Below are 27937 nucleotides of genomic sequence, written 5' to 3'. Positions count from 1 at the left end.
ATGATCATGTGGTTTTTGTCCTCCTTTTTGTTGATGTGGTGGATGATACATTTGATGGATTTTCAAATATTGTAACATCCTCACATCCCTGTAATAAATCCCACTTGATCATGATGGATGATCCTTTTGATGTATTTTTGAATTCGGTTTGCTAATATTTTGTTGAGTATTTTTGCATCTATGTTCATTAGGGATATTGGTCGGTAATTTTTTTTTTATGGTGTCTTTGCCTGGTTTTGGTATTAGAGTAATGCTGTTCTCCTACAATGAGTTTGAAAGTATTTGCTTCTCATACTTTTTGGAAAACTTTAAGGAGGATGGGTATTAGGTCTTCACTAAATGTTTGATAAAATTCAGTGGTGAAACCATCTGGTACAGGTTTTGTTCTTAGGTAGTTTTTTGATTACCAATTCAATTTCATTGCTGGTAATTGGCCTGTTCAGATTTTCTGTTTCTTTCTGGGTCAACCTTGGAAGATGGTATTTTTCTAGAAAGTTGTTCACTTCTTCTAGGTTATCCAGTTTGTTAGCATATGATTTTTCATAGTACTCTGATAATTCCTTGTATTTCTGTGGTGTCTGTAGTGATTTTTCCATTCTCATTCTGATTCTGTTTATGTGTGTAGACTTTTTTTCTTGATAAGTCTGGCTAGGGTTTTATCTGTTTTGTTTATTTTCTCACAAAGAGCCAGCTCCTGCTTTCCCTGATTCTTCCTATTGTTTGTTCTCGATTTTATTTATTTCTGCTTTAATCTTTATTACGTGTCCCTCCTACTGACTTTGGGTCTCTTTTGTTCTTATTTTTCTAATTTCGTTAATTGTGAGTTTAGACTGTTCATATGGGATTGTTCTTCTTCCTGAAGTAGGCTTGTATTGCAATATACATCCCTCTTAGCACAACCTCACTGTATCCCAAAGATTTTACGGTGCTGAATTATTGTTGTCATTTGTCTCCATGTATTGCTTAATCTCTGTTTTTATTTGGTTATTGATCCATTGGTTATTTAGGAGCATGTTTTTAAGCGTCCTTGTGTTCGTGGGCTTTTTCATTTTCTTTATGTAATTTATTTTTAGTTTCATACCTTTGTGGTCTGAGAAACTGGTTGTACAATTTCAATCTTTTTAAATTTACTGAGGCTGTTTTTGTGGCCTCGTATATGATCTATTCTTAAAAATGTTCATGTGCATTTGAGGAGAATGTATTCTGCTGCTTTTGGGTCTAGAATTCTGTAGATGTCTGTTAGTTCCATCTGTTCTAATGTGTTGTTCAGTGCCTCTGTCTCCTTACTTATTTTCTGTCTGGTTGATCTGTCCTTTGGAGTGAGTGGAGTGTTGAAGTCTCCTAGAATGAATGCATTGCATTGTATTTCCACTTTTAATTTTCTTAGTATTTGTTTCACATGTAGGTGCTCCTGTGTTTGGTGCATAAATATTTATAATGGTTATATCCTCTTGTTGGATTGATCTCTTTATCATCATATAATGTCCTTCTTTGTCTCTAGTGACTTTCTTTGATTTGAAGTCTATTTTGTCTGATACAAGTACTGCAACTCCTGCTTTTTTCTCCCTCTTAGTTGCATGAAATATCTTTTTCCATCCCTTCACTTTTAGTCTGTGTATGTCTTTGGGTTTGAAGTGGGTCTCTTGTAGGCAGCATATCGTTGGGTCTTGTTTTTTTTTATCCATTCAGTGACTCTGTGTCTTGATTGGTGCATCCAGACCATTTACATTTAATGTGATTATCGATAGGTATGTACTTATTGCCATTGCAGGCTTTAGATTCATGGTTACAAAAGGTTCAAGGTTAACTTCCTTACTATCTAAGACTCTAACTTAACTCACTTTGTATGCTATTATAAATACAATCTAAAGGTTCTTTTTTTCTCCTCCTTTTTCTTCCTCCTCTCTCCATTCTTTGTATATAAAGTATCATATTCTGTGTTCTTTATCTATCCGTTCACTGACTTCGGGGGTACTTGATTTAATTTTACATTTGCTTAGTAATTAATTGTTCTACTTTCTTTACTGTGGTTTTATTACCTCTGGTGACAGCTATTTAGCCTTAGGAATGCTTCCATCTATAGCAGTCCCTCCAGAATACGTTGTAGAGACGGTTTGTTGGAGGTAAATTTTCTTTCTTAACTTTTCCTTATCTGGAAATTGTTTAATCCCTCCTTTAAATTTAAGTGATAATCTTACCAGGTAGGGTGTTCTTGGTTTGAGGCCCTTCTGCTTCATGGTATTAAATATATCATGCCACTCTCTTCTGGCCTGTAAGGTTTATGCTGAGAAGTCTGATGATAGCCAGATTGGTTTTCCTTTGTGTATGTGATCTTTTTTCTCTCTCTGGCTGCTTTTAATAGTCTGTCCTTATCCTTGATCTTTGCATTTTAATTATTATATGTCTTGATGTTGTCTTCTGTGGGTCCCTTGTGTTGGGAGATCTGTGCCACCTACATGGCTTGAGACACTATTTCCTTTCCCAGATTGGGGAAGTTTTCAACAATTACCTCCTCAAAGACATTTTCTATCCCTTTTTCTCTTTCTTCTTCTTCTGATACCCCTAATAAACAAATATTGTTCCATTTAGATTCTCACACGGTTCTCACAATATTCTTTCATTCCTAGAGATTCTTTTTTCTCTCTGTGCCTCAGCTTCTTTGTATTCCTCTTCTCTAATTTCTATTTCAGTTATCATCTCCTCCACCATGTCTAATCTGCTTTTAAATCCCTCCATTGTATTCTGTAATGATTGGATCTCTGGCCTGAATTTGTTCCTGAGTTCTTGAATATATTTCTGTACCTCTGTGAGCATGTTTATGATTTTTATTTTGTAATCTCTTTCAGGAAGATTGATGAGTTCTGTTTCACTTGACCCTTTTTCCAGCGTTTGTGGGATTTTGGTTTGAACCAGCTTCCTTTGACTAGAGGGTGCCATATTTGTATGTGGCACCCTCTAGTGCTCAGAAGCTCTACTCTCTGGAGCTGCTCAGCCCCTGGAGCAATGTTGGGGATCACAGGGGAGCAGTGCTGGTGCCTGGGGGGGAGGAAAAGAGGTGTTTCCTGCTTCCCAGCTGCTATGCCTGTTTCCGCTGCCAGAACCAGTAGGCTGAACACATAGGTGTAACCTCGATGCTTTGCGTTTGTAGCTACCGTCAACAGGATACACTTAAATGCATAATTAATGATGAAGTGTTTTGCATGTTTAATAACATTTTACCTCATTACTCCTTCACAGCCCCCTCCTCCATTTATATTACTTTTTTTGATCATATCCAAATTTTTATGTCTGCATGTTTTATCTTCACAAGAGACCATGAATTGACTGAATACTTTTGTCTTGTTTTCCTTTACAATTGTAGTCAGATTTGGTGTTAGTACATTAAAAGCCTCAGGGATCATCTCCTAGGCCTTAAATATATATCATTCCTATTCATATCAGGAACAGTTGGCTGGAGATCACATTTCATGAGCTGAAGATCATAGTTTTACAATAAATCAATGATGACCTGAGGCTTTACCCTGTTGTCACAGTTTTCCTTAGAAAGATGTTTTGCTAGATATCAATGTTGAAATCAAGTATTTGTATTTTCAGGGAAACCCCAAAACCACGGAGAAAATCAGGGAAGGTGAAAGAAGAGAAAGAGAAGAAAGAAATTAAAGTGGAAGTAGAGGTAGAGGTGAAAGAAGAAGAGAATGAAATTAGGGAGGATGAGGAACCTCCTAGGAAGTGAGTAGGCAATTCACTACTAAACATGGAAACTTAACAGATTTCTAAGCCCCTAGTGGGAAAAGGGTGGGAGTATAAGAAGGGATGTTGACATATATATATATTACTGCCTCATGCAGCTGGCAATTTCATTGGGGAGGACTTCTCAGAAGCTTGAAAAGTAATTCAAAGTAGTACTCTTAAGACCCCCAAACGAGTGGGTAAGACAGTATCTCCAGGGATGCCGAGGGAGTAGAGATATCAAGAAAAAGTATGACAAATGTGGATCTTAAAAAGAAAGGCAAGTAAAGGAGATGATAGAGTAACCTTTATTAAAAACTTTCTAATAGTCATTTCTCATTAAAGAAAAAAGATTTGTAAAAATTGTTTAATGGTTTTGTTGGTTCTATTATAAGTAGAGTATAGTTTATTTTCAGGATTTTAGATAATGACTCTACTTTTTTTTTTAATTGGTTAAACAAGTAATAGACTTTTCACAAACAACTTCATGAACTCATAGTTTATGAAAGGTATGTATTTAACTTGTGGTACAGACTTTTTTGGAAGTAAAATCTGGTTTGCCAGATACGTCTTCAACTTTATGTATCCTGGTTATCTTTTGTTTCTGTCACCTGCTCTTTGGTCTTGAGTATATTTCTTTAGCCATCATTTACTCTAGAAGCTTCAGTCCAGAATCTGTGAACAGTTACAATGTTCTTTAATTATATAGGAGAGGAAGAAGGCGAAAAGATGACAAAAGTCCACGATTACCCAAAAGGAGGTAATTGTTACTCCTGTGTTTTCTAATGTTTACTGTGTTTAGGCACTTTACTCACATACTTAACCTTCATAATTATCCTGCAGGAGTGGCTTTTTAAAAATTTCACAGAAGCAACGTCATTAATGTCCTTGATGCTAAGTTACTGGTTATTTATTTCCATTGCAGGATCTTAAAGTTTCCAGAATTCTTATTACTCCTTTACCTTTTGGGGGGTTACTAGTTTGTGCTGTTTTTAAAAACTCTTTATTAAACATTTGGCAATTTTTGATTATTTCTAACATAAATTCTGTGCAAACTATATACTAGTGAAGAGATTTTACTTCTTAATACTGTAAAAATAGCTGTTCTCTGTAGTGCAGTTTAAGTCAGAGGCCACTCACTGTGCATACTGCCTCTTTTCTGTTGCTAACTTTTCTCTGCATATTGATAATAGAAAAAAGCCTCCAATCCAGTATGTCCGTTGTGAGATGGAAGGATGTGGAACTGTTCTTGCTCACCCTCGCTATTTGCAGGTCAGTGAAGCTGTTATATAGGCAGCCTTTTAGGTTATGTCCTGTTGCTAGTTCTCACACTTAACCAGACTTTATTATCTGTGAACTTGTGTAGGCTTTATCATTGACATAATGTCAAGAAAATCTTTCTTTAAAGATAAAATTACTTCAGTCACTGTACTAAAAAAAATAACTACTACTATTTGCTGTGTGCCGTTTGCTGCGCTAAGCACTATACAGTATGAGATGTCTATCCCTACAGCAACACTATGAGTTATTATCTCTACTTTACAAATGAGAACTGGAGCTTACAGTATTTAAGTACATTTCCTAAGATCACGCTGCTAGTGAATGGCAGACTTGGATTGGAATCCAGGCTTCTGTTTTTATAGCCTACGTTCTTAACCATTTTATTATACTGCCCTCCCTTTCCATATGTGAAGTATTTGGTTTTCTTTTAGCAGTTTTGACTTAGTACTTAGTACAAAGAAGCAAGTTTTCAGGAAGTTTTTAAGTTTTATTTTTATCCCTCTTCACTTTCTTTTACTGTTTTAGCACCACATTAAATATCAACATTTGCTGAAGAAGAAATATGTATGTCCCCATCCCTCCTGTGGGCGGCTCTTCAGGCTCCAGAAACAACTTCTGCGACATGCCAAACATCATACAGGTACTTTCTAAAATAAAATGTTGAGTAGTGAAATGCCCTGTACTTTTAAGGGTGTGGATTGGTAGTGGTATTTTTTCTAATGTAAATATTAAAAGTACAGTCAAGTGTGGGAGAAAGGTGTGAAAATAAAATATAATGGAATATACATTTCACAAGGGATGAACAAACCAAGGCTTTTTAATTTTTATCCTTTAAGAACTTTTAAGACCTATATAAGGACCTTTGTCTATATTTTGTATCAGCACATATTCTATGTCAGCTATGGACTAAATACATTACATATGTTACTGCTTGTCTATCCATTCCGCATCACCAGTTTGCCTGTATTAGCCTTGTTTTACAGCTAAGAAGCCAGAGGCTGTGGTCACTTGCCTGTGGTCACACAGCTATTTCTTAACAGAGCCAGGATTTTCTAATTGTTTTAGATAGATACTTGTAGTAGCTCTTAATGGACTGAAAGTGAGGAGGAGGAGTATGAAGAGAAACTCCAAGTGGTAAAGGGGCTTGCCTATAGCTTGTGGTTACTGCTGAATGGCTCCTGGGACCTCTGCTATTGAAATCATAACGGCTGGCTATTGATTTCACATGGAACCTCCTGGAGGCACTATTGACTCACAGAGAGAAATTGTATGTCTTCATAACACTATAGAATAAATTCACATTATTTTTAGCCAGTGAATCTCAATGCAGTGCAGCTAATTGGACAAATTGGGCTGGGTTTTACAGCTGCTTGAGCGCATGCAAGTGTTACCTTCTCAACAACCATAGAGGGAGGATATGACTTGGTGTTCCAGTTGCAGAGATAGCGTGTCTCCTACCCAAGGTCATGCTAAGTATACACCCTTTCCATCATTTACTATATGTGTAACTTAGGCAAGTCACCTAATTTCTTCATATGTAAAACAAGGGTAATAATGACACCAATATCATGGGAATTGTAAGGGTGAGACGAGATGCTGCTCAGCTGCACAGGGCCTGGGGCATGGTGGACTTTCAATAGACAGGATTTAAATGTAGGTCTTAAATACTTCACAAAGTCTGCAGTATTTGCATTATATTATGTTTCTTCAGAGAGAATGCTATTTCTACTCTAATCTTGCTTGGTGCTACCATTTCTCTGCTCCTTCTCCCTGTTACACTATTTTATCCCATAGAAAAGCAGTTTAGAGTATTTAAATTATCTAAAAGTATTTCAGACTTGACAACAAGTTCAGACAATTTTAATTAGGTACCACAAGCCTGCTCTGACAAACTGTTTAATAAATTCACCCACTCATTTATATTTGGCTAATCATTTCTTTATAATGTTAGTGTAGAGAGTTTTCCTCTTCTAAATTAGTACATACAGACTTACTTTGAAAATGCAATTTATTTAAATAAATGGATGCCCCACCTTGGTTTGCCATGCTACTATGGAGCTGGAAAAGTGGACAAGACTTGGGAGATAACAAGAGTTATCCCTGGGTTAGAAATGTGCATTTCTAGACTTTGCTACTCATCATGGAGAACCTAGACCAGCAAGCATTGGTGTCACCTGTGCTACAGAGCGCCTCAGGCCTGCTGTGTCAGCATCTTCATTTAATAAGACCCCCAGGTGATTTGTAATTACATTTAAACTTGAGAAAACTTTAGCTCTTCTTGTATACTTGTTTTAAAACTATTTGGGGTGAAGTATAGGATTAAATTGGCTATTGTTTGCCTTTTAATTTATTGTGTTTTCACTGTGATGGTTGATAATTTTAACTGAAAGGCATAGAAAATGTAGTGGTCATTCATTCAACAAAAATATATCCTGAACCAAGTGATAAAGAATAATTAAAAACAAAGGTTTTTTGCCTCAGATTCCACACCATGTTACCAAATTCATCAAAAATCCTGTGAAATTTGGGGGGATTGTGAAAGAGGGAGGTTATTTAATGGTGCAGAAGATGTAGGGTAGGAGAATAAGGTGAAGAAGTACCGGTACTGTTTGCATATATTTGATAGAAGGAACTTGAATCTTTTGAGAGAAGTTTAAATTGTTTTATCTTTGGTAACATATTTTAAACCTGAAGTGGAAGATAAGATTAACAGTTTAAATGTGGATCGCTTCTCTTCTAGAGAATGCCATATTTTGTTGTTTGAGTGTCAAGTTCTTTATATGTAATCATTCAGCTTCTACAATCTGAAAAAAAAAATGTTTTAAAGAATAAAATCTGTGTAAATTGTAGTTGTTTACTTGCTAAGCAGTTTATATAAGATGTGGATTACTGGTAAATGAGAACAGGATTCCAGTTCTCATATATCTGTCTGGGCGGTTTTTTTTTAAGGTCTTATGCTACTGAATGTATGGATTAAAAACAAAGGGTGATGAAAACTAATATTTAAGGAATTTTATCCAAAGTGTTTATAAATTGAAAACAGTATTACTTTTACACTAAATTGATCTGCCTGAAAAATATGCCTGCTCATTGTAAGCTAGGAAAAAATACTGAGAGAGATTCTAAATGAAAGCCTAACCATTTTTTTCTTCTTAGATCAAAGGGATTATATCTGTGAATATTGTGCTCGGGCTTTCAAGAGTTCCCACAATCTGGCAGTGCACCGGATGATTCACACTGGCGAGAAGCCATTACAGTGAGTATTTACTGACGATGGTCTGGTAAGAACTATGGCCATGTGAGGGTTAGCCCCTTTACAAACATCTCAGCTGCTACTGCTGTTCTACCAGATTAGAGTGGGCGGTGATCAGGGGAGCCTACTCAGTGACCCTTTTTCTACTGTTTCCTCTATTTTCTATACAGAAGGAAAAAATCAGATTAGTTTTCTGTCCAGCAACTTTTCTTAATCTTTCACAAGAAGTATGCTACTGGCTGTTGCTTGTGTATGTTGCCTCTGAGTTCTCACCCTGAATAAGAAGTCTCTATATTTCTCTATTTGATCAGCCTTTTTTCTTCTACTCTCCTTAGATGCGAGATCTGTGGATTTACTTGTCGGCAAAAGGCATCCCTTAATTGGCACATGAAGAAGCATGATGCAGACTCCTTCTACCAGTTCTCTTGCAATATCTGTGGCAAAAAATTTGAGAAGAAAGACAGCGTAGTGGCACACAAAGCAAAAAGCCACCCTGAGGTGCTGATTGCCGAGGCTCTGGCTGCCAATGCAGGCGCCCTCATCACCAGCACAGATATCCTGGGCACTAATCCAGAGTCCCTGACACAACCTACAGATGGTCAGGGTCTTCCTCTTCTTCCTGAGCCCTTGGGAAACTCCACCTCTGGAGAGTGCCTCCTGCTAGAAGCTGAAGGGATGTCAAAGTCTTACTGTAGTGGCACAGAACGGGTGAGCCTGATGGCTGATGGGAAGATCTTTGTGGGAAGTGGCAGCACTGGGGGCACTGAAGGGCTTGTCATGAACTCGGATATACTCGGTGCTACCACAGAGGTTCTGATTGAAGATTCAGACTCTACTGGACCTTAGTGGAAAGGAAGACTTTGGGCACTGGGACAGCTCAGACTTTGTATTTAAAAGATAAAAAGGACAAAAAAAATTTAAAGCATTTAAAATCTAGTAAAATAACTGAAGGGCCTGCTCTTTCCATTTTGGATCACAGCACACACATATAAATCTATCCCCTCTTTTCCCTCTGTTGTCCCCTTTACAAAATTGATAACTGCCTTTACCAGAAGGTAGACAAAAAGAAGAAGCTTTTAAAGTAAGCATTATCCGCATACTCTGTTCCAGCCAGGCAGACTTCCTGCTCAGCAGCAGATCCCCTTTTCCAACCTGTAACTGATGTGCTCTGGATCAGCTTTTAACTCCTGCTAGTGTATTACTGTCCTCGAAAGCCCTTCTCCTTTACTGCTGCCCTGTGGTTCTGGCTTCTACTCACTGCAGCACAGATATTCTCAAAGTATCATATCATTCTCTTCTCTGGAGGCTGGCAGCTTGACTTGGCACTTTAGGGCCCCTTAGCAGGGTGAGCTGTTAAAACAGCGTACATCTCTCACCCCCATTTCCTCCATTACCCACTGGGTTTCGGAAAGGAAGGCTACATGGGGACCACTCCGTCCTCTTTGACCCCAGCACCTCAGTCCCCCTCCCAACACATCCATATGGTTCTCAATGGTGCTCACTTGCTTGGAAGCAGGCTCCCAACAGGGAGGGGGCTGCCCTCTGCCTGGTCTCTCTGACCATAAGACAAGGCTCTGTATCAGTGAGACATGAGAAAAGTCCCAGACTAATGGCAGAAATTTGCACTTTTAACGTGTGTGTTTTTGTGTTGTGGAACCTGAGATTCCTTATTTATTAATGGAAAGTCTGATTTTTTTTTTTTATTCGTTGCTATATTTTGTGGGGCTGGGAGAGATTAGATTATTTTGACATGGGGTCCTTTCCATAAGAGGTAGTTTTGAAGGCAAGATACAAGGTTGAAGAAGCATAGCCAGCCTCTAAAATCATAGCTCTCCAGTGGCCTTTTAAGAAAGCTGGTCCTCAGCACTAATAAAATCACTACAGTAGCCTAGTGCTTTTTCGGAAGCCTTTTAGGGAAGGATGTTAGGTTTGTGGTTATTAGTGCTCTGAGTTTTTAGAGCATTGAGATTTGGGAGTTTTGGGGGATGAGGAAGGATTGTTTAGGGTCTGAATTACATAGAAAAGGTTTTCTCTTGTGAATTTATTTTTTGTCCCCATCTTTTACATACCTTCCCTATTGGCCCAACTCTGGCCCCTTGCTTTAAGTTTGTCTTTTTTGCTTTATTGTTGGTTCATTCCAGCTCCCGATTAGTGAAGGACACTGCTATTAGTGAAGGAATAGTCTATGAGCTATGTGCGTACAGTTTTAGGTCAAAGAAAATTGTGCTGTTTAGTTTCCCTTTATTAACACTTCAGAAAAGGGAAAGGCTTCAATAGACAAAGTTAATAATCTGTATAATAATGGCTGTGGCTTTTACCTGGAATTCTGGGAATTACCATTTCCTTGAAAGAGGGATTTTCATGGGGTGGATTGCTTATTACTGTCCATGGAGGAGACTAGTGTTTTTGTTCAAGTTCCTAACTCCCAGAGGACTGAAAACCTATTTTGACTCCTCTTTGAATAATTAGAAGGGCTATTTCTATCCTGTGTACCTCAGAAGCTGGAATTGAAGGCTCGCCCTATTCATTGTTTGTCAGAAATGTATGATGACTGTTGGAAAGAATGAAGTTTTGCTGAGAGCCAAATAAGGAACAGCTTGTTTTTCACAAACACTAAAACTACAAAGTTTATCAGTTTTCTCTTTGATTTATTTTTTCCCAGAAAGGGTAACAATGTCATTTCTGAAAGAGGCTTACTTCACACCCACTAGTGTCAGTGGTTGGGATGCTGGAGAATAGGGAGTCAGACACCTACAGTGAACAGTCTTCAATGCACTATTGTTTTTTTTCCAGAGTGTAGCAGAGTTGCCATCCCTCTAATGTGGGGGTAGAAAATGGAATAAGGATAGAAGAGATGTAGAATATGCTTTCCCACCCACAGTAAGGACTTGGAGTTGACTTGGGTAGGTTGAGATGGATTGGATGGGTTTACAGCAAAGTTGTTCCACTCCAGTGTAAGTCCCTTTGGTACTGTCCCACTAGCTAGCATCTCTACTCCACAACTTGCCTTCTGTCTTTGTCACATTTATTTTATCCTTTGTCTCCATGCATTTGCAGTGGTAGGTCATCAGATATTTTACCCACCTACACAAAAGCAAACTGCATTTTTTAAAAAAAACTATGAGATGCGGGAAAATATGTTCTGCCTTATATCACCCTCCTCTCCCTGCCAGAAGCAACAAATTAGTTCTAACAATTAGAAACTTTGTTCTTTCTCCTTTTATGGGTCCCTTTCATAGCTACCATTTACCTACAGTTTGCTTCAATAAATGATTGTAGCAGTTTGCAATAAAATTTAAAGCACTTTTCATGGACTTCTTTCTCCTTTGAGAAAGGGATGCTAGCATAGTGGACTGGGCATAAGGAAACTCTCCTAGGCCCTCTTCCCTTTTCCTTTCTGCTCATGCTGTTTACTTCATTGTCCTTCCAAGGAGCTCTTTTAATCTTAAAATTCTGCATTTTGTACTCTTAGTCAAATTGTGTTACCTTTTGATAACCTTCTCACTGCATATTCTCCATCTCAAATTGGCACTTCCAAATTCTGAAAATGTAGATGAGACACAAGTATTATTTCTGGGAGATGTGCTTCCCCATTGTTTGTGGTTGCCCAGGCTTATTTTGCCTGAGACTTAATATGCTTCAGAAGTTTAGATAAACACTGGCCAGGATTACTGGACTGAAAAAAAAGTAAGTAAATAAGATAAGGAAAAGCACCCATATAGAGCACTTGAACCTCCTTTGTACCTGTTTGGAGAAAAATTAGAGTGTACTAAACCTAACTAAGATTATTATAATCTGGTTGTTTGAAGTACCATTTTTCCTTCTGTCTTTTTCCCACTTTCAAGTGTACTCAAGAAAATTGAAAAATTGTAATGGATCAATTTAAAACATTTCCTAAAAGCCTTTTTTGCCTGTTGTAATGTGCAGGACCCTTCTCTGATGGGAGAGACAGGTAGTTAACCTGAATCTAGGTTGAAAAGGTTATGTAAAAAGAAATTATAATAAAAGGGATACTCTGCTTTTCAAATCGTTGTTTTCTCTTAATCTAGGTAAGGCATATCCAAAATAAATATGTACAGAAGAAAAATAAAAGTTGTCTTCATGGAAGCAACTTGTCTTCCTTGATTGTACTGAGTTACAGTTATCCTAGAGGTGAAATAACTGACGCTGCTAAATGAGAAGACCAGGTGCCCTCAGCATAGGTTTTATGTGGCAGATACTATTGTTTGCTCTTGCTGAGAGGTAGTTAACTTTTGATTCAGTTCTTGATTTCTAATGCTGAGATGTCATATTATTCTACAGTCATTGGCAAAGTTAGACCAACCTCCCATGTTTAGACAGACTTCTAATTGTAAGAAAGGTGGCCATATTAATCTGTTAGAACAAGAAGGATGCTGTGGGGTTAATTTCACTCCACAATGACAACATTTTGAAAGCATTTACTATCAATGCTTCACAAAACTCATTGTCCATGACAAGTACTAACTTTGCAAAAAAAAAAAAGAATCACTTTGACAGCTACCCAGTCTTTGTGTCTTTCTCCCTTGTATTGCTCTTTATTGTTTACCGATGGAAATTTGCCCCTGAGAAGCATGTGTTTCAGTTTAGAGGCAATGCCTATATGAAATAGTAAAAATTAATTGGTGCATTTGGATTTGGGGATGAAACTTGCAACTCTACCCAGTTTAGCATCATCCTCTAACCTGTTGAGTCAAGTGTAAGAGAACACAACTCTGCAAGCACTTTCAAACTCCTGCCCGCATTTAAAAGCCCTGCTCATTCTCATTTTGTTGAGAAGCAAAGTGGTATGAATGGGATAGGAACAAAAAGAAAAGCATGTTGTCACTTGAGAGACACTGCCTCAGAAATGTTACCAAGTCAGAATTGGATATTTCCTGTCCTTTGGAAGAGAACAGGTCAAAACAGTACCTTCCTCATCCTGTTACTGAGGGAGGCACCATGACTGAGAACAGTGATGTCTCCCTACCTGATTTTTAATCAATTGTAAATTACACTAACATTTAAACACAAAGTAAAAGGATTGGAGTTGAAAAAATGCTGTTTTTTAAAAGGACCTATCTCACATAAACTTCGCTTCCAAACAAAATGTGAACAACCCAAAGAATGAAACTGGAAAGTCAGTGTGAGAAACAGATGTAGAATCAAAGGCCTACATTTAAATTTTGTGCTTAGTTATTGGTTTTTGTACACATCAATTTCTTTTAAGTTTTGATTTCTTATTAGAATGGGGAAAATAATATTTATCTCATAGAATTATTCTAAAGATCAAATAAAAGTTCTAAAGCCTTTAGCACAGTGTCTTGCCCAGGGAGCTCCTTAGTAAATGGCAGCTGTATTGATAATAATAACTTAATATTATTGACTACCAGGCTACAAAAAGAAAGAAAAGGATATGGGAGAACAAGGCAGGTGACAATAAGATGACTGATTACATGTGTATATAACATAGATTATGTTAGGCAGGGGTGTCATGAGAATTAGTGTGATAATGACCTTGTTGCTAAGTGCAAAGGCAAAACAATGACATGAAAACAAGTAGGCTGGGCACTTGAGTGGGGGGAGAGATGGAGGCAGACGCTGCAGGAAAAAAGGCTGATTAAAAAGGGGCCTTTGATTCCACAGGCACAAAAATCCACAGCCAGGAATTTGCTGCCACCTCTGAGTCAGGCAGAGGGTGGGGGTGGGGTGCACAATCCCATTAGTAGAGAATGCCCAGTGGATTTAGTCTGAGAGTCACATTTCTTATTTGGACCGGTGTAGACAGAAGCAAACCCAGCTCACTTTCCTGGGACAGTTGAGTTAGGGAATGGCTTTCGCAACGCATTCACCGCTGACCTCTCACCACCGGGACCTCTGTAGCCGCTCTATCTGGCTAGCGAGGAAGATTGGTTCAGACCTGACTGCTCTTATGGAATCTTATGTAAGTTGCCTATTTTTCTTTTGTCTGTTTTTACTTCATATCTTCTGATCCAGTTCCATACCAATCATGACAGCCTTATCATACAGGCATTCATATATGGACACGTACCATTTGGCATGGCCTCTTACCTTAAGGAAATTCATGTGCCCTTACCTCTTTCTCTAGGCTGTTAGGAGAAAGTTGTTCCTTGAATAAGAAAATGTGCATGGAGTTCTAGGTGGGACTGGCTGCATGTCTTGGGAGGCTGTTCCTAATTAATTGCCCACAATGTGAATTCTGCCAGTAGATTCCATGGTCCCTCTATGTCTGAGTTGTTCATATACGTTGTTCTGAATTTTTGAGCTATGTAAACAAAAAGCAGAGTGAGGTTTATGGAATTGGGAGAAGAGCAGTGTAAAGCCAACCTATTTCACAAAGGATTCGCCACCCACTTTTTAATTATGTACATCAAAAGTGTTCCTTTGTCTAAGTAGGTCACCTATACTATCAAAAGGGTCCCCTAGAAGAATCACTGGGGACTTGGGAAGTGTCAAATCAAGGAGCTAACCATGGAGTTTCCAGGTTGGTTCTCTGACAAGGAGATCCCCATCCGCCTCTACCTAGGGCCTGCTGGAGAAACACTCCAGGCCCGGTGGAGAGTTCTGAGCTTAGGTTCTCTGAGAAATGGTCTATTTCATACAGCCCCACCAGTCAAAAATCACCATTCATTGGTCTCACCACTGAAGGGGACAATGAAGGAAGGGGTAGTTAGGAAAATTCTAGGGCATCCTAGGTGTGGCCAGCGTCTTCAAGTATGTTCACAATGCCTAAACCTCCAGTACGCTCGATATGCTGCAGTTCCCAGGAGTGAGTGGGAAGCGGGAAGGGAAAGTTACTCTAAACCAGTGGTTTTCAATCTTAAGAACTGAATAGAAGCAGATTCAAGAAAAATGAGCAGGTAGTCAAAAGTAGTATGATTCAGGACGAGGAGGATCGTCCTATAGTCCAGTCCTGGACCCCAAATGAAGAGTTCCTATTCTAGACATTTTATTTTATTTAGTCTGGATCCTTGACCATGGTCATGGAGGGGGCGGCGAGTAAGATTTTGTGTGAGATTTAGGGAATATTGGGTAATCACTGAAGATGTGATGTTTTTTCTGTATCCTTGGCCAGATGAAGCATCAGGGCCTGAGCGAGAACATAAACCTGGACTCCGTGGATGGGGTGCCAGCAGCCAGCACAGATCGGTGGGGCGAGCTGAGTGAGGCAGAGCGGCTCCAAGAGAGCCTTCAAGCTTACCGCACCTTCCATGTCATGTTGGCCAGGCTTTTAGAAGACCAGCGGGTGCACTTTACTCCAGCTGAAGGCGACTTCCATCAAGCAATACATATGCTTCTACTCCAAGTTGCCGCCTTTGCTTACCAGATAGAGGAATTAATGGTGCTCCTGGAACACAAGATCCCTCCCAGTGAGTCTGGTGGCACGCCTGTTACCGTTGGAGATGGTGATCTCTTTGAGAAGAAGTTGTGGGGTCTGAAGGTGCTGCAAGAGCTTTCACATTGGACAGTGAGGTCCATCCATGACCTTCGAGTCATTTCTTGTCCTCAGACTGGGATCCCAGCACATGGGAGCCCATACATTGCCGAAGACAAGAAGATGTAGAGGTTACTCGTGACCCTCTTCTTTTCTAGTGGGATGTGCGTTGTTCTCTGAGGCCTCATGCTGCCATTCCTAAGTACTGAAAACCATTGAGACCACAGGAGTTTTCATCAAGCAGGGTTAGAGACCTGGACAGATAGGCATATGGGTTTTCAGGGGAATGGGGGATGGGGATGGTGCCTGTGTGTCTGTTGGGGCTGTAAGGGACTGGGGGCAGGGGCAACATCCTTCCACTTCAGTGCTTTAACCTTTCCTACTCACTAAGTAACCTTTACAGGCATTGAACAGCCTCATAGGATAAACATCTTTTTAACTCTAGCCAGTTGAAACTCTTGGATAATAAAAAATAGTAACTAACATTTATTGAGTGTCTACTACATTGAAGCAGTATGCCAAGGGTTTTATGTACAATTTTCACTACAGTGTTGAGGGAGCTGGTCTTATTCCCACTTGGCAGATGAGAGAAAAGGCTCACAGAAATGTATGACTTGTTCAAGGCGTTTGGGTTCAAAACACCAAGTCTGAACACATCTTTCTCATTCCAAAGCCTATATGCCCTTCGCTTTTGAGGCCCGTTTGTGAACTTCTTTCCCTGCACTTCTTTGCCACACAGGGTTAGAAAATGTATCCATGTATTCTATTCCCATCACTGAAAAAGCAACTCCCATTTCCCATTACATGTCGTGATAGGTCAACAGTGCCAGTTTAGTGTTAAAGGCAGTGCTTGCTGGCAGTGCTTGGCAAAGGATGGAACACTGGAGATCTCAACATTCTGTTTGGGGAAAAGATGAGGCCCACCAGACTTACAAATTTAGGAAGCTGGGGGCTGTGTACAACACAGCCTGTGTTAAAGTGCCCCCTAATGTTCCTGAGTATAGCGGTGGAGACAGCTTACACCAGGTTACCTCACATTGTAATCATGTGCTAACCCAAGCTTCCAGGGACAATGGGTGTTAAAAAGTCTCAGACCTTCACCACACATTCTCTGGGCTTAGTCATGAGGAGAGGGTGAAGCCCATTCTGTTCCCAGTGGGAATGCCAGCGATTCTGAAACAATACACAGAAAAGCCCTCTTGGTTTATAACAAAGGAGCTGGGCTCTGCATTTAATGTTTTGTAGAAACACAGTATGAAAGGCATCAGCTAGTCAATGTGGGCATTAATAGGAAAGGTCTTTGCAGTCAGACCTGTGAACTAGTGGTGTAGTGTGGATCCCAAAGCTCTCAGGTGTATCATTTATTTTACCAATTAATTAAAACAAGATCTGGATTGGTGGGTGGGGGAGATCAATTAATTATTTGAGGCTTCTGTATATTCATACGTGAACCAATGGTTGGACAGTAGCTACCATGGTTTGCGTGGGGTGGGATGGGTGACTTGTGTCTTCCCACAGGGGTTCATATTCAAAATTCCTTGAAGTCGGTATTAGGAGAGGACTCTGGGCTAGGCACTGTGGCAGTACAGGGGAAGGAAGGCCCTGCTCTCTATTGTGTGTGTGTAGAGAAACAAGACTATGCATACAGGGCATCAATACTAGGTTGGAATTGGAAGGCACCAGTTTGAGTGTCAAGATAGTCTTAAGGGAAGGGGTGCAGTGAGGACCAGAAATCACTTCCCGGGGTATAGGGGAGTTCAGCTGTGTCTCAGAAGTTGGCTTTGTACCAAAGAGAGATCAGGAAGAAAACGGAACAGTTGCTTGGCTAGCAGAAAGTAAAGCAATAATCAAAATTTGGACCCAGCTGCTGTTATGGTTTATGGTTCAGTTTTACTTTATTTATGATTTTGATTTAGGTAGATACTTCCCCAGTGAATGCATAGAGGCTTATTTCATTCAAGCTTTTCCTCATTTAAATGGTTTCTTTGGCTTAAAAGCAGTATTTTTTATTAGTAAAGTATCTGCTTATAAATATGAAGCTCTTAAAGCATTTTAGGCTCTTGTTTAATGGGGAATAACTGATGACAAACTGGGTGAATCTGAAAGAAGTGACCTCTCCAAATGTTTTGTTTTTATATTCAGAAAATGCGACAGAGCACATGTCTGCAGAAGTTTCAGAAATCAATAAAGCATGGCTTAAGCTCTGCTAAGTTGCATATGAAGGAATATTATGTGTAAGAAACAACATTTGAAGTGCCAGAGGGTCCAGAAAAGGTATACGTACCAACAGTAGAATGGGCAGAAAGAGAAGAGAATGCCTCAACTAGGCCACAAAAGCAGCAGGTCTACTGAATGCACCCCACTGCTAAGAGCTGGCTATCAGTTTCTTCCAAAATCTTGCAATATGCCTCAATAGAAGTGTGGGGAAACTCCTTAGAAAAAATAAAGGGGGAAATGAGCACTTAGCCATAATGACAAAGACTTACACATGTGTATATCTGAATGTAGAGACACTGCATCATGCTTATATGAAACAAATGAGACATTGAAATAAGGGACTGACAATAGGCCTGTGTATCGATACAATACAAATAGGGATAATGGTGATACCGGAAGCATGTCTTTTTTAAGGATCCACAACCTAGAAGTGATATCTTTATATTTTAGTTCCCTTGTTTCTTAGATCTAAGTATGGATAGAATTTCTGGGGAATCATATTTTTATATATACATAAAGTATGTGTATGTATATGAAAAGGGAGAAATTTAGTTCCTAGTCCCTAACTCTTATTTTGTAAGAGGTTTCCTTCCATTCACTGCCTCCAGAAAAGTCCTCTATCTGTGGGGAGAAAGCTTCAGTTTTCCTAAGTCTGTCAAGGAGCTGCATGTATGAGAGTTGATAAATTCTTGCATTGATTTAAGAGGGTGGTTTGGCGGACTTGTAAATTGGCACAAACTTGAAGACTAAGCACGGAATAAAATTAGCTTTAAGATAATCAGGTTTGAGGGACGTGAGAGTTTTAATAAAGTGAGGTCATAGCCCTGGCATTGCTGTTATTTCAGGCTGCTCCGGATTAAAGCCCAATGGATGACTCATGATGTGCCCACTGGTCAAATGGGAGGATGAGTAAATACTTCAGGAAGATGTACCTGAAAAGGTGTTTAGAATGACTTGGTGAATCCTTAGCTCCTTAGGTGAAGTAAGTAATACCTTCTCCCTGAATTAAGAAGAGAGAAATGCAGGAAGCAGAGGGGCTTCCACAAGGATGATGAAAGGATTCATGAATAGGAAAAAGAATTTGGATATCACTTCAGTTGGTGGGGGTGGGGGTCGGGGAAGGGAAGGCCAGGGCATTTAAAAATATTGGTTTGGCTTCCTGCCCCATCCTCTGCTTCAACTACCAGACCCAAGAATGAGCACTCTGAATGTTGGTACATTCAAACGGTGAAAGTGAAAATATTTCATCTCTCCGAGCAAAAGCTTCTATAGAACTCCGACACCTACAACTAAAGACAGAGTAAAAATATAATTTGATCTTTTGATAAAATGTGTATGGTGTATGAGATAAGAAAATACATGAATACATGTGCATGTGATTCTGAAAATACATTACTTAGATCCATCTATCGCTGGCAGAAAATAAAAGATGCAAGAATGGCTGACAATAAAGATCTAGCCTCAGTAAGATCATGAGGTGCTGCTTTTATTTTTGTATATTTTGGATGAACAAGGGGAATTTTAAGTGATTTCAATGTTGGGTGAGATGTAATCCTCCCAGCCAGGGCTAGGCTCAGTCAAGCGTGCTGGGTGAATGATGATGCCAGGCCCCTAGGGAAGAACTCCCAAGGCCAGTCAGCCCAGAAACGTCAACCGTTCCCACCCCACCAGCTAGCCTGCACGTAAGGAAGGTTTCCTTTTGTATGGCTTAATTATATGAGTCCCAATCAAGCCTTTGAAGGACAGAGAAGAATGCTGACTAGCTCACTTGTAGTCAGTTTGAAGGTAGAAACGAAGTAGGGAAAAGAGGAAAACTGGTAATAGATGGTGCATTTTTATCTACATGTCCTAGGTGGTACTGTACTTATGATTTAATACCCTGAGATGTTACCTCAAGAATGAGGGGAATGAGAATGAGCATAACCTTGCCCAGATTCCCTCTCATACACGACAGGAGGGGAGCTTTGGCTTTGGCTCAAAGGCTTACTCCACTGCACCCCACTGCCACGGGACACCTAGCAATAGAGGTCATCTTGCCTAAAGGCTATTATCCATCTCTGTAATTCACTTCCCTTGGATAAAGCCAGTGCAGACTTATACCAAATCTTTGTGACAAAGGATAAAGCCAGTGCAGACTTGTACCAAATCTTTGTGACAAAACCTCTTAAGCTTCCAAACTTTGGGACAAGCCACTTCTGAGCTTCCTCACTTATGAAATGGAAATGACAACTAACTTCACAGGTTGATACATGGTTTAGACAAACTGAGTATCTAAAGATATTTGTAAATGACATACAAACATCAAGAATATCTACCATCTCAAATGGCTTGGATTAATGTTAGGCCTTCCACTGAGGAGAAAGCTCTATTGAGTATCTCAGAGAAATGCCAGTTGCTTCCTGGGATCCATTCGGTCAGAGCCTAAAGTTCACCCTGGTGGGCCTGTGGGCCTTTGTCCACTAGAGGCCAACCCAGTCAGGCATACAGCCTCCAGGAATCACCCACCTCTAGAGCTGAGATTCAGGCTTCTTTACGCCCAGAAGAGGGCTTTCATAGTAGGCGGAGGTGGGCACATTCTGGATGAGGCTGGCAGGCGATCTAGAAGCCAAGGGAATGGGCAAACCAAGGCACAGCCAGGTTGTGGTAAAGCATTCATTCAGACTGAGGGTCCCTCTGCCGGACACCAGCACCCTCTTCCTCATGCAGGAACTCCAATTTACTAGTTCAGTCCTATCAAACAGCACAGGGGAGCCACAGAGGTTCAGTCACCTGCCCTACTGTCCCAGCTCAGGAGAGGAATTAGCATTAGTCCAGGGCATTCCCCACTGCACCTCCCTGCTTCTCCATTAGGCCAACTGCCTCTTGAGAAGCAGCTAGTATCTGTTGCACCCATTGTTCTCTAGCACCCTTTCTTCTAATAAGTTTCGGCGAGCTCTGGGAAGGGCAACTCATCACTCAGACCTCTCTTGCCTCCCAACCCCCCATCTCTACTGTAATTCGATGGCCCTGTGTCCTGTCCCTCCCCTGATACGGGAAAAGTGGGATACATTCTGAAGGAATGGTTAACTATGTTACTCCTTTCAGGGTAAGTGTCATTTGAACAAGGGACCCAGGGAAGCTTTTTAAAAAACTTCTGAAGCAGATGTCTGTACTTTAGTTCAGACCAACCCTTCACCACACCCCTGGGTAAGGTTTAGGACTCCCTTCTCTTAATGATCCCTGGCTCCTATCTCCAAAGCTTGGGGTGGAGGGAGGGTTGGGAATTACATACATAACTTACTGGGTCATTAAAAAAATTTCCAACCTCGTTCTAAGCTTCCAATTTCAGTCTTTCAGAAGCTTCCTGCCCCAGTCCAATCAAACTCAACGGCAACAGATACTGATACCTACTTTGTTGTGCACTAGTACTAAGGATATAGAAATGAGTATTAGAGTAGCAGATAGTTATACAGTGTTCACTCTATACCACTATTCACTCTACTTGCTTTACATGGAGTACCTCACTTGCTTTCCACAGGAACCCTACAAGGAAGGTACTGATGGAGTTGAGAGTGGGCCACCCCAAAATGTGCCACTGTGGCATATTATTTTTAATTAAATGACCTTAAGAAACAGCCAGTGCAAAAAAGATACCCTCCTTTGTCCTCCTGAAAGCAGGAAAAACTCCCATGTGAAAGGTCCCCTCCCTGCACCAGGAGGTAAAGGGATCTGCTTGCGCCAGGCATTCAGAGCCCAGAAGGCTGCCTACCACACCTTGTTACTTTACTGATTCACTACCTCTGTCCAGACTTCTTTGTCTCGTCAATTCTTCACAAATGTATTGTTTCTTTGTCTGAAAGGTGTAAAAGGTGCTTGCTTTGGTCACTTTTTTGGGTCTCATATTTGTATGAGCTCCTGTATCTATGAAATTAAATTTGTTTTTCTCATGTCCCTCTGTCTTATGTCAATTTAATTAATGAGACCAGTCAAACTAGAAAGGAAGACAGGAAAAGGTTTCCTCCCCACGGTACCAAGATTCTTATTTTACAACTGAAGAGACAGAGGCCTGGATTGCTGGTATTTCCCTGCCTTGAAAAGACTCCAGGGCCCCTGAGAAGGACAACAGGTACACGAGCCACCGCCATGGAAGTGGGGCATGGTCAGTAATACCCCGAATACAAAAATGAGCTCTGGGGAGCCGGAGGAAGGAAGGGTTGAAGAGTGCCTCCCAAAAGGGACACTTTGGGAGGGAGGCTTGAAAAAAATGACTAGTTTTGTCCTCAGGAAAAAAATAAGGGGGAGGGACAGGCAAGAACGAAATGGGTAGAAGCAGCAGCGGTTGTCGAGGAGTGGCTGCTGCAAGGCTTGCGGCGTGTCTGGGAGCGTTCACCACACCGAAGCGTCAGGGGTCCGCAAGAGCCGCAGCAGGAGGTGACCTAGAGGAGCGAGGCAGTGGAGCCCTGAAGAGAGAAGCTAGGGAGGGCTCTGAAGAGCAAGGGTGCCATTTGCCTTCGGAAGGTAATTCAGGCAGCTACGTAAGAGATGCAAGGGGCGGGAGGCAGAGGGGCCCATTAAGAAGATGCTATTAATCTCAAGGTAAGATATGTTTCAGTTACTCATGGAAATGTTAGAGGCACGAAGTCCAGAATCATAGCCCCTGATCTTTCAGAAGTTGCTTTCTGATGGGGAAGACAGACACACACAATTAACACAATTTAGAGAGTTTTGAGAATTACATAGGAAATCACAAAAGTGATACTAGAGAGTCACTGAGAGGAGAGGCCGTGAAGGCCTTTCTCTAGTGGGTACTTTCCCTTGAGATCTGAATGAGGAGGCGCCCGCCGCCCACAGACTGGAGGGTCGGGTAGTTTGGTCACAGGGAGCAGTTGAGTGAAAAGCATTGAGGCGGGATGAGCTTCCAGGCTTCCAGGATCTGGAAGAGGCCGATGTGGCTGAAACCAGGCGAGCGAGGGAGCAACGTGAAGCCAGAGACCTCAGCCAGGACCAGGGGAAACACAGCCGCAGCTACACAGGGGGGCTGGTTTGTTGCGGCGAGGAAGAGCACACACCAGGGGGAACTATGGGACGCCTCAGGGAGTATTACAGGATTTAGGATTTGGTTGGGTGACTTGGGGGAGGCCTAGGGAAGCACAGTTTTGCTCTAGATATGCTGCTGTCTGTTGTGGGGGCAATTCTGGGTGTGTATTTTGTGGATGGCCCAGTGACCTTGCTTTTGTCTATGATAAAATTATGAAGTGGCCTTGTTTTGTTTCACTTATCATGGTCTCAGGGTGCCTTTGTGTGAGGTTATTATTCTATGAGATTGGTTAGATTGGTTAGACACACTGGCCGTGAGCCTCAGACCAGCTTATGTAATATCGCAGGCCAGCTGTGAACATCAGGTCAACTCTGGACACCAGGCGCTACATTTTTTCCTCTCTCACTAATAATAAGACAATGTGGAAAGGAATTTGGATTTTATCCTAACGGCTGAACACAGACAATGGGCACACAACCAACCCTGGCAGAAGTCAGTGTGCACAAGTAACAAAGAGCTGTCCCTCCTAGATAAAAGTGAATCATAAACTCCAGGCAAAAGGAACCTGCTTTCTGACAGCACCCAGGGGAACGTGGGTTTAAAGGGACAGTAGGAAGGAGAAAAGACAACAGCTCTGGAAACCATGGCAGAGGAGTTAACATGTGAAGGTGGGGAGAGAACAGTGAGTTTAAGGAAAAGGGAGAAATGAAAGAGTACCCGTTCCCATCTAGGAGGGTAGTGAGTAAATGAGGTAAGAATCACGGAAGGGGAAATGATATTGACAGTAGCATAGAAGATCACCAGTCTGGTTTTTCTATAAGTTGAGTTGAATGTGGGGCACACGAAGCACGAAGGAGGGAGTGGGGAGGTGAATGACGGAGCGAAGCTAGACAGGAGGAAGCTTAGGGCTCAGCCAAGACTTCGAACACCAGGCTAAGGAATTCAGATTCATTTTAGAGGCAGATTGCGTCTCCCAATTTGAATACCCTAAAAAGGGTTTCATTTTCTTTATTTTATGCTCTCTGTGCCCCACCTCCCACTCCACATGACCAACTCCTGTTCTTGCTTCAAGATCCAGATCACATGTCGCTTTCTTTGTGAAAACATACCTGATCAATACACCTGTACCACCACCCTCTCCTCTACTGTGACTTGCACCTTATATGGTTTTACCATCAACACTGCTTCTACTACTGATTACTATTACGGCTACTGCCACAGAGAATAAAATCGAGCTCCCTGACACTGAACTAGGTCTCTGCGTGTAGCAGCCCATTTGCAACAACCATGGCATGTGATGTTATCATCATTCTCACTCTAGAGATGAGAGGACTGAAGCTCAGAATGGTTAAATGACTCACCCAAAGTTGCCCAGCTGGTAATTGGCAGAGCTGGGATTCAAATCGAGGTATTTGGGTGTCCAAGCCATATTTTTTCTTCCCAGAACTGTTACAGGCTTGCCAAACGGCCTGTTAATTATTTGTGTGTATGCCTCTGTCCTGCTGAAGTGTGGGCTCCTTGAAGGCAGGCAGGGGCTGTGTCTTCTCTGGCATAATGTCGATTGCTCACCAAATGAAACCTGAAAGAAAGGAAAGAAGGCAGATAGAGATAGTGATGAAGGGAACAGAAGGTGGTATGTAGTGGAAGAATAATTACTATTTTACACCAATGTTTTCCAACCTTTTTCACAGAAAGGATAATGTTTGACTCACTGGGGTAAATTGGAGGGGACCCAGATTCTAGGAGGAAGCTGCTCTAGGCTGGAGGGAACTGGACAGTGGTAGGGACCATATGTCTGTCAGCCTCAGTCCCCATTTCATTATTCTACTGTTGAGGGGATCAATATTTCTTGGACCCTCTGGACAGTCTATGTTTTGTATGAAGGGTTAGCCAACTATTTCTTAAAGGGCCAGATAGTAAATATTTCAGAATGAAATGAGGTCTCTGTTTTAATTATTCCACTCTGTCACTGCAGCATGGAAGCAGTAATACGTAAACAAATGAGTGTGGCTATGTTCCAATAAAACTTTATTTACAAAAACAGGTGTCCAGCCTGAGCTGACCCCAGATTTATTTGAACATTATGCTTCAGAGCTTTCGGTCTTTCTCCTCAGTTTTAAATTTTAATGAAATTGTAGGGGAAGCAAAGCTTTATCCTTACCCATCTTAGATTTTCAGCTGGGACTCTTTAACATTTCTTTAAAAAGAATGACAAGAGAGAGAAAAACAAAGTTATTAAACACGGATGCGCATCACACAGGAGAAATCTAAGCCCAAAGGATCACAAAATGGTAGTTCAGAATTCCAGTTTATACAGCATCTTCAACAAGGAATAATAAATTTGTAGAGAAGTGACAGTACAAGGGAAAGCCTAGGCTTCCAAGGGCGGCAAATTGTGGGGAGGTACATGGGGGGAAACTAATGGAGTGAGGTTTGTTTGCGGACTCCTCTAGTACCTTCTCTGAGCTGGTAAATCTGTCTCTAGTAAAACCATTTATATCCTGCCTTTAGGCAGAAAAGGGAGAGCTTTTTCTGCATCTGTTGCTTCTTAATTGCCCTTAAACTCAAAATAATCCTTATGCCAAAGGGCATATTTTGGGATGACATATTCTGGTTTCCTTCAAAGTCTATTAATTTGTTCTTTGATGGTTTGTGCTTTTGTTGTCACATCTAAACATCTTTGCCTAACTCAGGGTCACAAAGATTTTTTCCTATATTTTCCCCTGTGGTGTTTTCATCTTCAGCACTTGTAAAGTGTCATCCTTATTAGGAGCTGCTTAAGAATGAATGAATGAATAATTTAAAGGAAAGAAAGAAGACCTTTCTGTCTTTCTTTCTTACCATTTTTAGCCCCTGTTCTCCCCAGTCTGGATTCTCCAAACCATGAAGCTCAGGAGAGATTCCTAGAACCCCTGTCTGATTTTTGAGCTCCCAATCTGGCTGATTTGTTTGCCTATAATTTAGTGATTCCCAGCCTTTTGATAGTGCAATACATTCTTTTTTTTAAAATTGTATTTCTTTTTATTTTAAAACATGAATGTATTACATACCAGCATTGCAATGAATGGTATTTCAATGTTACAAGTTTGGACCACTATTTTGTTTGAAAACTACGTTTTTGGTATTTTGCAAATGTATGGGAAACTGATGAGGGAGATATGGAAGTATAAAGTCTTCATTTATACCATCACAGACTGCCTGGATTTGACTCCCATCATGACCGTTTATAAGCCATGTGTCTTTGGCCGACTTATTTCACCTTTCTAACTTGAGTATTTCTTTTGTAAACTGAGAATGATACAGTATTTGCCTCATGGGATTGTTGTGACAATTTAATTAAAATTAGTTAACATTTGTAACGTGCTATAACAATGCCTGGCATCAGTCTTTTTACAATATACACACATCCCACTTTTATTTGTACCCCTAACCTGCTTAAAAAACCAAAAGCCTGAGATAGTTTTAAAACTGAATTTAAAATTAGTTTTCATGGCCAAATTTTCAGGAACTCCTTGAGATAACTGGGGACTATCTGGTTTACAACAGGCCCTCTCTAAGAAGTAAAGGAACAATCATGAGAAGCATGGATTTGAACTAAACCTAACGCTAAGGGTAGTGTGAGACTGCGGCTAAGATAAGGAGTGGGATTGGGGGATGGGGCTCTAAGGTTTGAAAGTCTCCCTCTACGACTACTCAGGTCCATCTCTATTAAAAAAAGTGGTGTTCTATGTAAATACACATAAACATTTGAAAAATGAGTTAATCAAGAGGAAATATAAGGGCATAAAAATTGGAACTAAGATTAAGTTCAGCAACAAAAATGTTGTAGAAAGGGCCAGAATTTGGTTTTAAGTTTTCTAGAAGACAGAATAAGGAGAAAGACCTCTTTGTTTTACATGACTTACAGTGTCCATAAGATAGCAACTTACAGTCCAGGAGAAGCCTGTTTCAGGAAGACACTGGGTGATGTCCAAGCAACACCTCCCTGACAGGAGGCCGGCAGTCTCCATGCTCTCATCCGCTGCAATGGAAATTCCAGCAGCCTGTCCACCCTATTCCTCAGAGTTCTAAAAGGAACTTGGAGACTGGACGGTTAGGCCATGCTACCACCTCCCTTTTCCCATTCCTTTTATTTTTATTTTTTGTCTCCTTGTCTACAGTATTTTGATATAGTGAAAACTTCATTCATCTTTGTATTTATTCAAGCACTTATAATGGGCAAAATGAGGCTTAAAACTGGTTTATTAATGAAATAATAATTCATTTAGGAATCCAAGGGGGGCAGGTAATCTCAAAGGCAAACAGTCACCTATAAAAATGGAGTGACAAAAGATTAATGATAACAACAAAAAAAATGGAGTGACATTATGTTCTGATTAACATGTCCTGTATAATAATTAATAGTGCCTCCTTTCGGTCTCGAAGAGTCCAGACCTGGATGATAAACAACATGGCCACCAACTTACAGGGTGGTCAGTTCTGCAACTCTTCTTTTTTATCCCCCGGCCAAACCTGCCATTTTGCTCTGATCTCCACCTTACCCCTCTCAGTGGGGGAGCTCAGTGTTCAGAGCCTGTGGGGTCTATTCCAGAAAATAAATTGAGACCATCAGAAAGGGGAAGTAAGTTGCTGTTGAAAGGATCTTTCCAAGCTAGCAGAACTGAACAAATCTAAAAATGTGCCTGGCTGAGACCAAGAGTCCAGTCACATCCCAGAAGCCTTGCCTGACTTCTCCCAGTTAGAATTTTTGTCCCTCATTCATTTTCCCTTAATATTTCATTTGAAGTTCTATGATATTTTCACAATAATTTATATTTTGTGGGTATCTGATCCACTCAACTGTGAGCCCTGATCATACATCTTTGTATACCCAGTTCTCTGCTGCTCCCCTCCACACATCCCCACCAGAATTATCTCCACACTGTGACAGCTCATGGTGACATACCAGGCACTATATTAAGGGATTTCCTTGCATTACATGATTTAA

The 27937-nt window shown here is 40.7% G+C and overlaps 2 protein-coding genes across 2 annotated transcripts in view; both read left to right on the top strand.

The window, feature by feature from the left end:
* Window positions 1-12370, top strand: part of ZFP91 (ZFP91 zinc finger protein, atypical E3 ubiquitin ligase) — a 51437-nt gene extending 39067 nt beyond the window's left edge. The window contains exons 6-11 of the mRNA XM_017661838.3: window positions 3595-3729; window positions 4439-4489; window positions 4923-5001; window positions 5536-5650; window positions 8167-8266; window positions 8599-12370. Of these exons, the coding sequence (XP_017517327.3) occupies window positions 3595-3729; window positions 4439-4489; window positions 4923-5001; window positions 5536-5650; window positions 8167-8266; window positions 8599-9109 (991 nt within the window). The 3' untranslated portion in view covers window positions 9110-12370. The remainder of the gene's footprint in view (window positions 1-3594; window positions 3730-4438; window positions 4490-4922; window positions 5002-5535; window positions 5651-8166; window positions 8267-8598) is intronic.
* Window positions 8833-19401, top strand: CNTF (ciliary neurotrophic factor). Its single transcript, XM_017661846.3, has 3 exons — window positions 8833-8971; window positions 14045-14204; window positions 15357-19401. Exons 2-3 carry the CDS (start codon window positions 14091-14093, stop codon window positions 15843-15845), a joined length of 603 nt encoding a protein of 200 aa, XP_017517335.3. The 5' UTR covers window positions 8833-8971; window positions 14045-14090; the 3' UTR covers window positions 15846-19401.
* The last annotated feature ends 8536 nt before the right edge of the window (window positions 19402-27937 follow it).

Source organism: Manis javanica, chromosome 11 (genome assembly GCF_040802235.1).
Source record: "Manis javanica isolate MJ-LG chromosome 11, MJ_LKY, whole genome shotgun sequence".
Lineage (NCBI taxonomy): Eukaryota > Metazoa > Chordata > Mammalia > Pholidota > Manidae > Manis > Manis javanica.
The sequence above is the reverse complement of the archived record's forward strand: the minus strand, read 5'-3'. Positions and strand labels throughout refer to the sequence as shown.

Coding starts and splice junctions, on each gene's coding strand:
- CNTF (XM_017661846.3), top strand. CDS start 14,091: ATGGCTTTCGCAACGCATTCACCGCTGACCTCTCACCACCGGGACCTC. Junction 14,205..15,356: donor CTGCTCTTATGGAATCTTAT/GTAAGTTGCCTA, acceptor ATCCTTGGCCAG/ATGAAGCATCAGGGCCTGAG.